Raw genomic sequence first — 15,135 nt, forward strand, 5'->3', positions numbered from 1 at the left:
CAAATACAACAATTTTAATTGCAAATATAACAAAGGAACATTGTATACATCAATCTTTTGTGATTATTCATGAGGTGAAGCTACCTTGAGCATGTTCAGCTTTAATTCTCCTGTGGTATTGACTAACAAAAAGAACAATTGAAATGTATTGTTAACGTTTCTGTTGCATTGTTGGTAGAGCAGAACTTCTGTCATTTGAGAACAAACATAATTTAGGTAGATAACATCAAGACATAATGATCTTAAGACTTAAACTTCTGTGTAGCTGAATATCTATTGTTAAGCCACTGGAATTTGATAGATAAGCCGGATAATATTAATTGTAAATTCTAAACCATCTTTGATCTATGAGCCACTAAGAACAAAAATGTGTAGCAACATACTTCTCTTGAAACTTTTTTGATGGGATAAGGCCCGCTCGCAGGTTTGCATCTCCCACACGTTTTGCTTGCCACCACACAGAGTCATCCTGGCTCACAACCTGAAGGACATCCCCTTTCCTGAAAGGTAACCCTGCTTCTTTACAGGGAATCGCTTTATCCTCACTTGGGTCATAGTCAAATAAGGCTCTCACATGTACCTGTCGAAAAAAAATGTCATTAATTTATAATCAGTTGCCTAAAAACACTGCTGTGGCTTTCCCAGGTAACCTATTCTGCAAATCCAGTGTTCTTTTTAAGTGAAAAAGAATTGTCTGACATTTTATAATTTATTTATTTTTAATTCATCTGCTGTAGTAAAAATTGACCATGATAAAATTTCTTTGTAAATTCGTAAACTTCATTTTGGGAGACATCAGTGACTTTTATTTCACTAAAGAATCCCAAATCCCTTAATGATTACCTAACTTTCTAATAGCTGAAATCGTCTTCATTTCTTACCTTTGTACTTTGCTAAGATGAAGATCCTTCCTATGGTTAGGTGACCAGACCAGATGGATCTGACACCTTCTAAAGCAATTTTGTTTATTTTCATTCTGCAAATACTGTTTACTACTTTCCCCCTTGCTGATAGATTTGTATTCTTTTCCACTATGAACAGTAATGGTTGCTGCTCAGTGTGGCTCACTGTTTTCCATTTAAAGCCGCCAATCTTGTTTTGGTTCCTTGCCCCAAAGCAATTACTTTAGTTACCCATATTAAATTACATCTGTCACATACTTGCCCTGCTTCCTACAATGTTTTAAAATAGTACTGTTTCAAACTTTAAACCCTGGGGCTGGGGATCTCATTCACAACCTCTTTCAAGCCTGGAGAGTTCCCATTTCAGGCTAACTTGTTTCCTAAATTTGAGCCAATTACTTAATCAGCAGCATACTTTACCTCCTACTCCGTGGCTCCTTACCTTAGCCCTTAATCGTCGACGTGGAGCCTTGTGTAAAGCTTTCTGAAAATCCAAGTATAAAATATCAACTTATAATGCTGCTGCATTTCTTGCATTTCTGTTCACAATCAAAAGAATTGTCTTAGAACTCAGAAGTTATTTGACTATATACTCAGTTGGCATCAGCTTTATCTTGATGTATAGTTTTGTACCGGGTTTAGGCTCAGATGCCTCCATTTACCTCTTTCCCCTGAGTAACTGAGCTGATCCCCAACAAAAACTTAACCTTAGAGTGCACTGAATGCAGAACTCAGCTCCACAATGGTTGTGAACAGAACAACTTCTGGTTGATTTGTATCTTGCACTATGCCTTATAATATTGTTTGTTTTTCACTCACTAAGTTTACCCTTTTCACTTCCACGGTACATTGAGAAGGTTGAGAAGCCTTCAGTGTTGTACGACAAGGCATAGGCAATGTAAATGTCATTCACAACCAAGACAATAATGCTATGCTATAGCCAAAGTTTCAACATTTGGGGCTATTCAGCCCCTGCCTGGAACCAGGATTCAAAACAGGCACATTGGATAGCTTGTGAAAAACCAGCTGACTAATAGTTTTATAAAATCTATAGCAGTGATTAACTTCAGCGGAAAACAAGAATTGTCTGGTACAGTATTATAGGAATAAAATCCATGGTTCTTCTGGACCTTCACTTAAAATATTCAGTCAGGGCCCGAAAGCAAGCTATTTAGGACCACAGCCAAAGAGGCATTGGGACTTGATTTCAATGGCCCTGCATTAGAGATGAGAGAGAAAAAGTAGCTATGGTTCCAATTAGGACTGATGAACCAATAAATCCTGCTAGTATGTGCGCAGGTGTGGGCATGAGATAAAAATGCAATTAAATGCATCTGTGATTATCCATAATAGAATAGCCCCCATTTTGTAGACTTTTGTGTTAAGAATTAGTGTGTGAATGAGCTTCTGAAAAATCTTTGCAAAGCCTTACCTCAGCATTGATCAACACCTTCAGGAGCATAAGAGATAACGAACAGAATAAATAATTTGGGTAATAATGTTTTAAAATAGCATTAATAATAGTAGGTGGTTTGTATTATGATAATAACAAATACTTTCCTGCACTTCTGTGAAATGTTGGATGGCAAATGTTTGTATGTACCTAAAAATGATAGAAGCAAAGTAATTTTTAAATGCTTCATAGGATCTGGTACAATTTGTTCCATATATTGAAATGAGTTAAATTAGATTGCATTTCGACAATGCACTGCATGTAATAACAATCAGAACTTTAGTAGCAGAAAGGCAGATCAATGAGATATAAGCATCAGCCTGTAATGGACTGTGATTTGTTTTATTTATAAACTAAGGAGAGATGTCAAGTTTTACACCACAAGACACCATCAAGATTGAAAATTAGAGATAAAGAAAATCTAAATCAATATATTCAGATTATATTACTCTTGAGTTCTATGATGATTATAAAGCAGGAAGGACAAAACTGATGAATATCAGGGAGTTAGAGTTTTGAGGCTGTGGACAAATGTAAAACATACATAGAGGCTGTGCATCATACAGATCAACAGTTAGTGTTTAAACCGTAGTGTTATCCATTGTCTTGGTTTCAGGTGCATGAGAGGGTCTGAGAAAAATTGCTGCATTTTCTTTTTCTCTTTTTGACATTTTGTTACCTCTCCCATGATATTACCCAGGTGTGGGGTGGTGGTATGATGAACCCACTGATTTCTCTTATCTGTTATTTTCTGTTGTTTATATTTGGAGAGAAGTGACGTATGGCCACAATTAAACTGTTGCAATAGAAAACTGAAATAGAGAGGAAAGTTGGGGCTACAATTAAGAAAAGAAATATCCATTTGATACCAACCTTTATTCTGCAGTCTAACTAAAAAAAGTTAGGTCATTAGAACAACATTCCCAAGCATGGTTATAGGTTGCAAGCCTTGGATAGATGAGTTTAATAGAATGTTCAGAGTTGTTTTGGTAATAAATGAAAGAGAAAGGACATTTCTGGAGATAATGGGAACTGCAGATGCTGGAGAATTCCAAGATAATAAAATGTGAGGCTGGATGAACACAGCAGGCCAAGCAGCATCTCAGGAGCACAAAAGCTGACGTTTCGGGCCTAGACCCTTCATCAGAGAGCACCCGAAACGTCAGCTTTTGTGCTCCTGAGATGCTGCTTGGCCTGCTGTGTTCATCCAGCCTCACAGAACATTTCTGGAGCCTGCTTTTGCTATGATGAAGATATGAAAATCTCATTTACGATCATGGGAGATAATAAACTCAGTAATGATAGGGTGAAATCAATGAAAATAAGAGCTATTACTTGTTGTTTAGGCTTATTGGATACATGAACAAGTTGCATATTTTTAGACTTGAAAGAATTAAAAATTTTATCATGAGCACAGGGAATGTCAAAGAACAGTTACTGGGCTATTACAATGCAAACAATACTATCGACTGCATTCGTTCTACAGGAAGTTGTTGATTGGAATTATCTGAAAAGCAATTTGATCTGCTTAGATAATGTTTAGAATTGGTAATTTCAATGAAGGAGAAAGCGAGAGCGAATGAGAAGACTCTAAGTTAATTGGAAAAGAATGTGGGATAAACTGCCACCCACAAAACAGACAAGAAAGATGAGTTGTTGAATTGCTCACTGACCTGGCTTGGTTTTGTTCAGATGTTTTGTCATCATGCTAGGTGACATCAGTGAAGCCTCCAGTGAAGCAATGTTATTCTACTCTGCTTCGGATTTATACTGTCCAGTCCGTTATGGTGAGTACTGCCATCTCCAGTTTTGATCTGTGTGGGCTTCTATATGGGGTCCAATTCTATATGTTTGTTGATTGAAGTATGGGTGGAGAACCATGCCTCTAGGAATTCCTGTGCATGCTTATGATTGATTTTGGCTACTATGATTACCTTGTACCAGTTATTAAATAATACAGATATACTGAACGTACAGACAATGAAGGGCATCATTTTAACAGTATTCCAAGCAGAGTAGAATAACACCACTTCATTGGAGGCTCCACTGATGTTACCTAGCTTGGTAATGAAACATTTGAACAAAAACAAACCAGCTCGGCGAGAAAGTCATCAAACTCATCCACAACCCGAGCTACAAATCCTTGCCAGTACTTTAAACAAGAAAGATGGGAATGGCAGGAAGAGATTGAAATGATGATGTAGGACAGTTTAAGTTCAGAAGCACATGTTTTGAGGCAAAGAGGTGAAATCAGGACCAGAGATCTTACTGCAGCCCTGAAAGCAAAGTTGTTAACAAACCCATTAAAAGTGAAACTTGCTATCAGTCTCAGCCAAAGTGTCTTTTACCAGAAATTCTTGGAGGATAACAGTGAGAACCATTACAGCAGTCTTTTGAAAAATCAGCAGCTGCACCATCAGAATTGTAACTGAATGGGTTAGAAAAGCACAACATTTATAAAGTGCAAATTCATTGTGAATGATTTGCAGAAGAGGCAGAAGGACACCTATTGGAATTTCATTTTCTGAAGATGAACTTTTCAGCTTTGATAACAACAGCATTTAGTAGCATCTGATTAGAGGCATATGTTATGAATTTTTTGAAAGGCCAAGTGACGTGCTGTAGTATCTCCAGGAGAAAAAGATGTCACCTTTCTGGACCTGCTGGGAAACATCACTCGCACAGTTTGTAAGATTATAAGAATTAAACTGAATGAATAAAAACAGCAGTTGGAGCAAATCTGGCACCACCAGAAGGACAGAAGTACCACAGTGATATTTTCTTAACTGTTTCAACTTTTCTGAGAACATTTTACCATTTTTTGAAAGCGACCTTCAACCACCTACTCCCAACTTCCATTTTGGTGTCCTATATGGATAAATGTTTCCGAGCAGGATGTGCAGCAGACATCTTTTGCATCAAGGAGTGGGAAATGTGGGCGATCACAAATGAGTTTCTTGTGACAAAGCCCAACTACCATGGTGCAAGTTGTCATTGCTAAACAGTTATGTAACACACAGAGGCATCCGAGCTCCACTGCTCAGGTCTCAGTGCAATTATCTTATGCACTTATAACACAAACAATTCTGCAGGCTACGAAGGAGTGTTCTCCCTTCAAACTAAGCAGCAGACTGCCTGAAACTCATAAAATGAGGTGGCCATTGAGTGCCTTCGAGGATTTGCCTGAACTTATTAATAATAATTATCTGCAACAAGCCTACCCAATTTCAACTATTTAAACCCTACTTACTCTCCTCTTCAGCAAAACCCTGTGTCTTTTCTCCGATAACACATTAATTTACTTTGGTCTATTGACATACATGTTTTTCACCATTGTGAATATGGGGGCTAATTTTGTGGATTTAATCGGGGTATCAGCCAATGGATAGAGAGTCAACAAAAGATGAGACAAATTATAAGGCAATCAGGCAATGAACAGGTCACCAGTAGGCCTTCCATTGGGATCAAGACCCAAGAAGTAAGAAATCCCACTCGCTAAGAGGTGCTGGTCAATCTGATATCAAGGGGCTAGTGACTGCTGTGGGGAATATATTTTCCATGGGATCAGCATTGTGGAGTAAGTGTTGGTAGGAAAGGTTTTGAACAGTTAGTAGCATCAGCAGGGGACGGTTGTCAGTGGAAGCTTCTGAGTGCATATAAGTGAGGTTCTCTGCCCCCTTTGCCACTCCAGGGGACCACAATCAAGCTGCCTCAGTTTCCAGCGTGATTACAGATCTACTTAGTGATGCCTATGAGTAAGCAGTGGTAAAATCCATCAGTTGGTTGTGTATGGGCAGGTCTTCATGGCTCTTTCCACCACAAACATGATTAAAATGCAAGTAGAAAAGTGATGAGGTCCTCACCAGTGACATTCCTGGTCCCTTAACTATCACCACCACCCCCCCACCCACCCACCAACAAGCATGACCCAGAGGACAGCATTAAATACTGCCCAGTGCCTCCAGGTCAATTTCTCTAATTTGAGTTCTTATTTAGAAAACCTGTATTAAGTCATTTTTTTAACTTTCTCATTTTTTTTACTATTAGCCAGATATTCACCATTTCAAGCCTCCTACATATTAGTGTACATTGCTAAGATAGTTTTTGTCAAGTGCTTGTTCGAGCTATTAACATTACAACATCCTCTGTTAATTAATAAAATGAAGCATCTTTATTACAGCTTGAGCCTGCCCAAAAATCATACACTCTCCTTACCTTAGTTTCATTAAACTGGTCCTCTTCATTGACAGCTGGAATTAGCTTTAATGTTATTGAACCCTGACACTGGGCCTGCACAAATAAAAGATTGAAAAAGTTAAACTGTTGTATCAGGTGGAACCTTTTCCCTTTCCTTTAGTTCATTTCAGTTTCAGTCAATTTCTTTTTTTAAACTGAGGCTGAAACACGTCCAACATCTTACAAAAATTGTTTTACTAACAGTTCCAGGTTTGCTCATGCTTTTGACTGCTGTCAGGTCATTTTGAGGAGAGATTTAAAATGATAACTTACACCTCATCTGGAGTTTACTATCTACTATCTTTGTTATTTAACGTTATTATGTTCTCAACTCTGCAGTGAGGTCTGCTGGTGAGATGACATTAAAAGGGTGCAGAAAGAATAAAAATGATCCAAGAGAGGAGAAACTTTAGTTTATTGGGTAACTTGAAGAAAATTGCACTGTTCTCCTTAGAGAACATCAGCTGTCATCTGACACTAGGCTATAGTCTAACAGGTTTATGTGAAATCCCAAGCTTTCAGAGCACAGCCCTTTCATCAGGTGAAGTGAAATAGGACCACACAGAATTTATAGCCAGAGGGATCAAAAGATCATACAAATGGTGTGAGTGGAGTGTCGAATAATAAGTCTCTTCAGGTGATCAAAAGTGTCAGATGGTGTGAGTAAAGTATCAACAGCTGAATAACAAAAATGCCGAATAGGTCATCATTTATAGCCCATCTCTTGTTGCCTAGAAGGCAGTTAAAAGTCAACCACATTGTTGTGGGTCTGGAGTCACATATAGGCCAGACCAGGTAAAGATGGCAGCTTCCTTCCCTAGAGGGCATTAATGAACCAGATGGCTTTTCTGATAATCAGCAATGAATTCATGGTCATCATTAGATTTGCAATTCCAGCAATTTTTAAATTGAATTCAAATTTTACCATCTGCCATGGTGGGATTTGAGCCTGGGTCCATAGAATATACCTGGGTGTCTGGGCGAGCAATAATACCACAAGGCCATAATCTCCTTTCATCAAGTTGATGGTGTCAAAGCAGGACCATAAGGAAGATTTTATAGAACAGTGTGGTGGGGCCACGTGCAGCTTGCCATGAACACAAGATCACGGTTGAGGCTGTCTTTATTGGTATGGAATTTGGCTACCAGTCTTTATTGGGTGATTCTGCATTGTTGTGTATCTCTAAGGCCACCTTGGAAGATGCTTCCCAGCAGATTGGAAGCTGAATGTCCTTCAGTGCTAAAGTGTTCCCTTGACTGGAAGGAAACATTTCTGTTTGGCGATTGTTACGCGGTGTATATTCATCTGTTGTAGTGGCATCTGCATGGTCTTTCCAACATGCCGTGCCTTGGGACATCCTTGCCTACAGCATATGAGATCAACAAAATTAGCTGAGTCACGTATCTGCCATATATGTGGTGGGTGTCCCAAGGTTGATGGCAGTGTCCATGTCGATTTGATCTGACATGTCTTGCAGAGGTAACCTGGCAACTTGTGATGTGCGATGGATGTTGTCCTGAAGGCTGGGTAGTTTGCAGCGAACGATGATCTCTTTAAGGTTTGGTGGTTGTTTGGAGGTGAGAATTGGAGGTGGAGGCATGATCTTGGTGAGATCCTCGTCGTCATCGATGACCTATTGAAGGTTGCAAAGAGCAGGGTGAAGTATATCTGCTCCGGGGAAGTACTGGATGATGAAGGGTACTCTTTCGGCCATGTCCTCTGTCTGTCTTCTGAGCAGGTTTTGCACTGTGGCACGTCGGAACTGGCAATCAATGAGTTGAGCACTGTATCCTGTTCTTATGAGGTTGTCCCTCAAAATCTTTAGTGTCCATCACATTCCCCCTCATCTGAGCAGATCCAGTGTATGTGCAGGGCTTGTCCAGAGGGAAAGGCTTCTCTAATATGTTTTAAATTTGTTTTAAAGTAACTGAAAAAAGGAGGAAAGGCGATGTTGGAAATTTCTTTTGCGTGGTCGGTGGCCTGTCTTTGGAATTCACTGTCTGAGAGTGAGGCAAATTCAGTCATTGATTTCAAAACAGAATTAGATAATGAACTTCAGAAAAACATTTTCGGGTCTTCTAGGGAAAGACAGGAGAGTGGGACTAGGTGAATTACTGTCGCAGAGAGCTAGTACATCATAATGGGCCAAACTACCACGCCTGTGCTGTAATCATCCTATGGTACTTATGGCATGGAAATTATTGTGAGATACTATCATTAAACAATAATTTTATCTGCAGCTTTTTTTTTGTTTATTGATTTTGGAAAGGTTTTAACATGTGTAAAGGGTTTAATGCTACTGCCAATAAGGGCGGGTGGTGGCACAGTGATAATGTCACTGGATTGAGTGATCCAGAGACATAGGCTAATGTTCCAGTGACAAAACCAGAATTTGCTAAAAAGGGTCAGCAGGTCTGGCAGCATTTGTGAAGAGAAATCAGAGTTAACGTTTCAGGTCCAGTGACGTTTCCTCAGAACCCCTGTTCCTCAGAACGGACTGGTAAATGTAAATTCGACAAAATGGGTAATAAAAGTTAGAACATAAGAACTAGGAGCAGGAGTAGGCCATCTTGCCCCTTGACCCTGCCCCGTCATTTAATAAGATCATGGCTGATCTTTCTGAGACTCAGCTCCACTTACCCGCCCACTCACCATAACCCTTAATTCCTTTACTGTTCAAAAATTTATCTAGCCTTGCCTTAAACGCATTCAGTAAAGTAGCTTCAACCATTTCACTGGGCAGGGAATTCCACAGATTCACAACCCTTTGGGTGAAGAAATTCCTCCTGACCTCGGTCCTACATCTGCTTCCCTTTATTTCGAGGCAATGTCTTTTAGTCCTAGTTTCACCCGCTGGTGGAAACAACCTCCCTGCCTCCACCTTATATATTCCCTTCATAATCTTATATGTTTCTATAAGATCTTCCCTCATTCTTCTGAATTCCAATGAGTATAATCCCAGTCTACTCAGTCTCTCCTCATAATCCAATCCTTTCAACTCTGGAATCAACCAAGTGAATCTCCTCTGCATCCCCTCCAGTGCTAGTATATCTCTTCTCAAGTAAGGAGACCAAAACTGCACACAGTACTCCAGGTGTGGCCTCACCAGGACCCTACACAGCTGCAGCATAGCCTCCCTGTTTTTAAACTCCATCCATCGAGCAATGGCAGACAAAATTCCATTTGCCTTTTTAACTGCCTGCTGTACCTGCAATCCTACCTTTAGCGATTCATGCACAACGTCACCCAAGTCCCTCTGCAGAGCAGTGTGCTGCAATTTTTTATCATTTGAAACATAGTCCATTTTGCCGTAATTTCTACCAAAATGGATGACCTCACACTTATCAACATTGTACTCCATCTGCCAGACCTTTTCCCACTCACTTGGACTATCTATATCCTTCCGCAAACTTTACCCTACCACTCATCTTAGTGTTATCTACAAATTTTGACACACCACACTTCGTCCCCAACTCCAAATCATCTATGTAAATTGTAAATAATTGCAGTCCCCACACTGATCCCTGAGGCACACCACTAACCAACCAGAAAAACACCCATTTACCCCTACTCTTTGCTTTCTATTGGTCAACCAATGCCAATACATTAGTTTTATCTTATGTAGCAGCCTTTGGTGTGGTACCTTGTCAAGTGCCTTCTAGAAATACAGATACACCATATCCACAGGTTCCCCATTGCCCGCCATGTAAGCAATGTCCTCAAAGAATTCCACCAAATTAGTTAAACATGACCTACCTTTCATGAGCCTGTGCTGGGTATTCCCAATAAGATAGTTTATATCCAGATGTCTTGCTATTTCTTCCTTAATGATAGATTCAAGTATTTTCCCCACGACCGAAGTTAAGCTAACTGGCCTATAGTTACCTGCTTTTTGTCTACTTCCTTTTTTAAACAGTGGCATCACATTGGCGGTTTTCCAATCTGTGGGAACCACCCCAGAGTCCAGTGAGTTTTGGTAACTAATTATTAGCGCATTTGCTATCTCCTCCATCGCCTCTTTTAGTACCCGGGGATGCATTTCATCCAGGCCAGGAGACTTGTCTACCTTTAGCCCCATTAGCTTTCCCAGCACTGCCTCCTTAGTGGTGATAGTTTCTAGGTCCTCACCCGCTATATCCTTCTTGCCATTAGTTTTCGGCATGTTATTTGTGTCGACCAACACAAAATAACTATTTAATGTCTTGGCTATTTCCTCATTCCCGGTTATTAAGTTGGCCTTCTCATCCTCTAAAGGACCAATGTTTACCTTGGCCACGCTTTTACAACTTTCATATATATATAGAAACTTTTGCTGCCTGTTTTTATATTCTGAGCTAGTTTACTCTCATAATCTATCTTACTTTCTTGATAAATTTTTGTGGTTTTCTGTTGGCCTTTAAAGGTTTCCCAGTTTACTAGTTTCCCACGACTCTGTGCTTTTTTGTATGTGTTTTTTTTTCAATCTGATACTTCCCTTTATTTCCTTAGATATCCATGGCTGGCTCTTTCTTTTCTGACTTATCACTGGAATGTACTTCTGCTGAGCACTGTGAAAAATCATTTTAAAAGTCCTCCAATGTTCCTCAATTGACCCACCATAAAGTTTTTGCTCACATTCTACCTTTGCTAACTCCCCCCTCATTCCTTCATAATCTCCTTTGTTTAAGCACAGGACATAGGTACTGGATTTAAAGAGATAATTGGAACTGCAGATGCTGGAGAATCCGAGATAACAAAGTGTGGAGCTGGATGAACACAGCAGGCTAAACAGCATCTTAGAGGCACAAAAGCTGAAGTTTCAGGCCTCGACCCTTCGTCAGAAAATTGTCACGCTCCATCTGTATTTTAAATTTGACCAAACTGTGATCGCTCCTTCCGAGAGGATCCCTAACTGTGATATCATTAAATATTCCTGTTTCATTACACAGGACTAGATCAAAGATAGCTTGCTCCCTCGTAGGTTCCATTACATATTGTTCAAGGAAATTATCACGTTGAAGTTAAGAAGTAGTCTAAAAGCAATTCACTTAAAACAACAAATTTTGGCCTTGCCAGTGACATCAGCATCCCATAAAAGAGTATTTTAAAAGATGTTGTATCAGAATTTTGAAGTAGAAACTTAAGTATTTGTAGCTACAATAATATTCAACATTACATGCAGATCACATATCATATACATTTTTATATTTAACCCTGGCATTTTATTTGTGTTTTGAGATGTTTAGCATTACATTTGCATGATACACATTTTTTAATCATTCTGCCCAATTATTGTGTAATTCCTTTGCCCTGAAGCAAACTTCCACTTGTAAAATCAGTGCTAATGGCCAATGACTTTACCCAAAATCAGTTGCTCAGTAGATCAATACAGTTTGTTTCAAATCTAAGAAAAGGGACTATAGTTCCTGGGCTGTCATTAACAAAAGAGAGGAAAGTTTAAGATCGTCAGGCCTTATTGAGTATCTAGCCAACAGCTAAGGAAGCCATACATGCATGACAGTAAGTAAAAGTTAATAAAATCAGCGAGCTAATTTCTAGGTAAATAGCTATCAGCAAGTCTTAAGGCTTTGTAAAGATCATATTATCTCTGTTTTCAATTACAATGCCAATCTAAATTTAGCTGGAATATTTATTAATACGTTATATTGTACAAAATATATTGAGAATTTAGATGAACTGACATAAAAGATGCCTTCTTGCAAAATCAAAGAATGAAGAAATAAAACCTATAAAAATAAAACCTCCTTTAAAACTTTATTTACAAAGAGTAATTATATACCAGAATCTGACTGATTTCTTCAGGCGTCTTGTGCTCAACTGGGATTTCATTGACCTCTCTCAGTTCATCTCCAACATGAACTAAACCTGCAGAATAAAAAAGAAAGTCTTCGGAGAGGAATATAAAAACATAGAACTCAGGAGCAGGAGTCCGCCATTTGGCTGTTTAAACCTCCTGTTTAAATACTTTAAGCAATCTCGCATCAATGATTCTCTGGGTACAGAATTCCAGACTTTCACTATATTTTGGGAGAAGTTCCTTTGTACTCAGTTTTAAATAAGTAATAGCATCATCGAGTCATAAAGCATGACAACAAATTTTCCCAAACTAAACTAGTTCCACTTACCTGTATTTGGCCCATTAACCTGAAACAATTTTGCATTCAGGTACCTGTCCGAATGTCTTTTAAATTGTTGTAACTGCAGGTACAATTTTTCTAGTGGTTCATTCGACATATGAACCTACCCCCTATGTGGGGAAAAATGTTGCTTCTCAGGTCCCTTAAGTCTTTCTCATCTCACCTTAAAAAGATGGCTTCCTATTTATGAACTCCCACACCTTAGGGAAAATATCTTTGCTATTCACCATATCTGTGTTCCTCACGATTTTATAAACCTCCGTAAGGTCACCCTCAACCTCCAATGCTCCAGGGGAAAAAGCCCCAGCCTATGCAACCTGTACCTATATCTCTGTTTTCCAGTCCAGGCAGACATCTGGCTAAAGCTTTTCTGAACTCCTTCCAGTTGCCCCATTACCTCTGTGCCTCTGTCCCATGGATCAAAGTTTCCCATTTAGTGGAAACATCTTCTTAACATCTATCCAGCTCCCTCAGAATCTTGTGTGTTTCAATGAAATTACCCCTCATTCTTCAAAAGTCTGATGAATAAAGGCATAATCTGTTTAGCTGTTCTTGATGAGTCAACCAGTCCATCCCAAAACCAGCCGAGTGAATCTCTTTTCAATTGCCTGCACTGCAAGTTTTTCATTTCTTTAAAAAGCAAAACTGCTCTCAGTACTCCAAGTGCATCCTCACCAATATTATTTACACTTGAAAACTGTGTCATGGACACCTGCTGGATAACTAAATACATTTCAGAAAGAGATGGAGCAAAATATAAAGCTGCAAACGAAATTAATAAGAATGGCGACACAGTGGCTCAGTGTTTGCACTGCTGCCTCAAAGCTCCAAGAACCCGAGTTCAATTCCAGCCTTGGGTAACTGTCTGTCTGTGTGGAGGTTGCACATTCACCTTGTGTCTGCGTGGGTTTCTTTCCACAGTCCAAAGATGTGCGGGTGAGGTGGCTTGGACATGCTAAATTATCTGTAGTGTTCAAGGAAGTGCTGGCGAGTTGGTAAATACAGGGATCGGATGGGTGGCTGTGTCTGGGTGGGATGCTGTTCGGAGGGTCAGTGTGGACTTGATGGGCTGAACGTTTTCTTTCCATACTGAAGGGATTTTATGATGATAATAGGAAGATGGAACCTCAAGGTATGGGGGGAGTAAATGTCGAAACCGGTGAGAAATGATGAGAACAAGTGAAAGTGTGTGAAGTGTGAATCAGCCACCACTCTTTTCTTCACCTTCTGGTCTGGCTGTGAACTTCCAAAAGCAGAGGTAATTAGACAATGGCTAGAATTTTTCACGAAAACAGATTTGGACATCATTGCAACATGACAGCCTTTTGCTTGCCCATGAGGCAGGACAGTCTTTTCCAGGGTTCAGACTATGTTAAATATTGGCGGCAGGCCAACTCCGCCTTTTGAATGCTCCCTCTGATTTTCCAAGCCTGCTCTATGCTATAGTAACCGTTTAATGCCAGAATTACATTCTCAAGTTCCAAAATGTCCAGCATATAAATAAAGTTAATGATTGTTTCCTTTCATTATCAAAATATGCTTGGCCTCATAAGAATATGTCATTGGTCATTTCTGGCAGAAAGCTTACGAGGGACAGAAACGAGTGGGGATCTGTGGAAATAACTGCCAAAAGAATCACCTTCCCCTGCTCTCTGTCGTGGAGAATGCCATATGGTTACTGTAGTTTGAGGAGCCCATGCAGCAATAGGTGCAAAAAAAAATACTGAATTGTCAAAGTGCAGCACTGTCCAAAGTGACAAGGAGCTAAAGGAGAATTCTACAAAATCTGATAAATATTTGAAAATTTTCAAATATTTAAGGGAAGTGCAAATAAGCAGCAATACTTGAATAGCTCATTAAACACCCGGCACAGGCAAGATGGGTTGAATGGCCTCTTTCTGAGCCAGAGATTCATGTTTCTGTAACAAATATGTTTTCCCCAGTGCAGTGTGAAGGACACTTACCACTGCGGTCTGCGGCCCCGCCGCGCATGATCCGAGCAACAACAACGGCGCCTGTTTGTTCATCCATCCTGATGGTCGCTCCCTGTTGGGCAAGAAAGGCTTGCATTTATCAAGAGAGATAATAGGAACTGCCGATGCTGGAGTCTGAGATAACACAGTATGGAGCTACAGGAACACAGCAGGCCAGGTAGCATCAGAGGAGCAGGAAAGCAGATGTTTTGGGTTGGGACCCTTCAGAAATGGGGGAGGGGGGAGCAAGCTCTGAAATAAATAGGGAGCGGAGGGGTGGGACTGGGCAAAGTCGGTGGGATAGTTCCATCACACTACCTTCCCCAGCCTCACTCCTCCTCTTTCTATTTATTTCAGAGCTCGCTTCCCCTTCCCCCATTTCTGAAGGGTCCTGGCCTGAAATGTTAGCTTTCCTGCTCCTCTGATACTGCCT

General features: G+C 39.9%; 1 protein-coding gene across 6 annotated transcripts in view; it reads right to left on the reverse strand.

Moving 5' to 3' along the window:
- Window positions 1-15,135, reverse strand: part of LOC125466345 (MAGUK p55 subfamily member 3-like) — a 98,806-nt gene that overhangs the window by 34,631 nt on the left and 49,040 nt on the right. For 4 of the 6 annotated variants that reach the window (XM_048560734.2, XM_048560732.2, XM_048560733.2 and 1 more), the window contains exons 7-12: window positions 14,694-14,775; window positions 12,372-12,457; window positions 6,571-6,645; window positions 2,335-2,352; window positions 1,345-1,386; window positions 384-580 (exon numbers count right to left, since the gene is read on the reverse strand). In XM_048560734.2, the coding sequence (XP_048416691.1) occupies window positions 384-580; window positions 1,345-1,386; window positions 2,335-2,352; window positions 6,571-6,645; window positions 12,372-12,457; window positions 14,694-14,775 (500 nt within the window). The remainder of the gene's footprint in view (window positions 1-383; window positions 581-1,344; window positions 1,387-2,334; window positions 2,353-6,570; window positions 6,646-12,371; window positions 12,458-14,693; window positions 14,776-15,135) is intronic. The other 2 variants (XM_048560731.2, XM_048560735.2) reach the window with 2 other exon arrangements.

This window comes from Stegostoma tigrinum, chromosome 31, assembly GCF_030684315.1.
Source record: "Stegostoma tigrinum isolate sSteTig4 chromosome 31, sSteTig4.hap1, whole genome shotgun sequence".
NCBI lineage: Eukaryota > Metazoa > Chordata > Chondrichthyes > Orectolobiformes > Stegostomatidae > Stegostoma > Stegostoma tigrinum.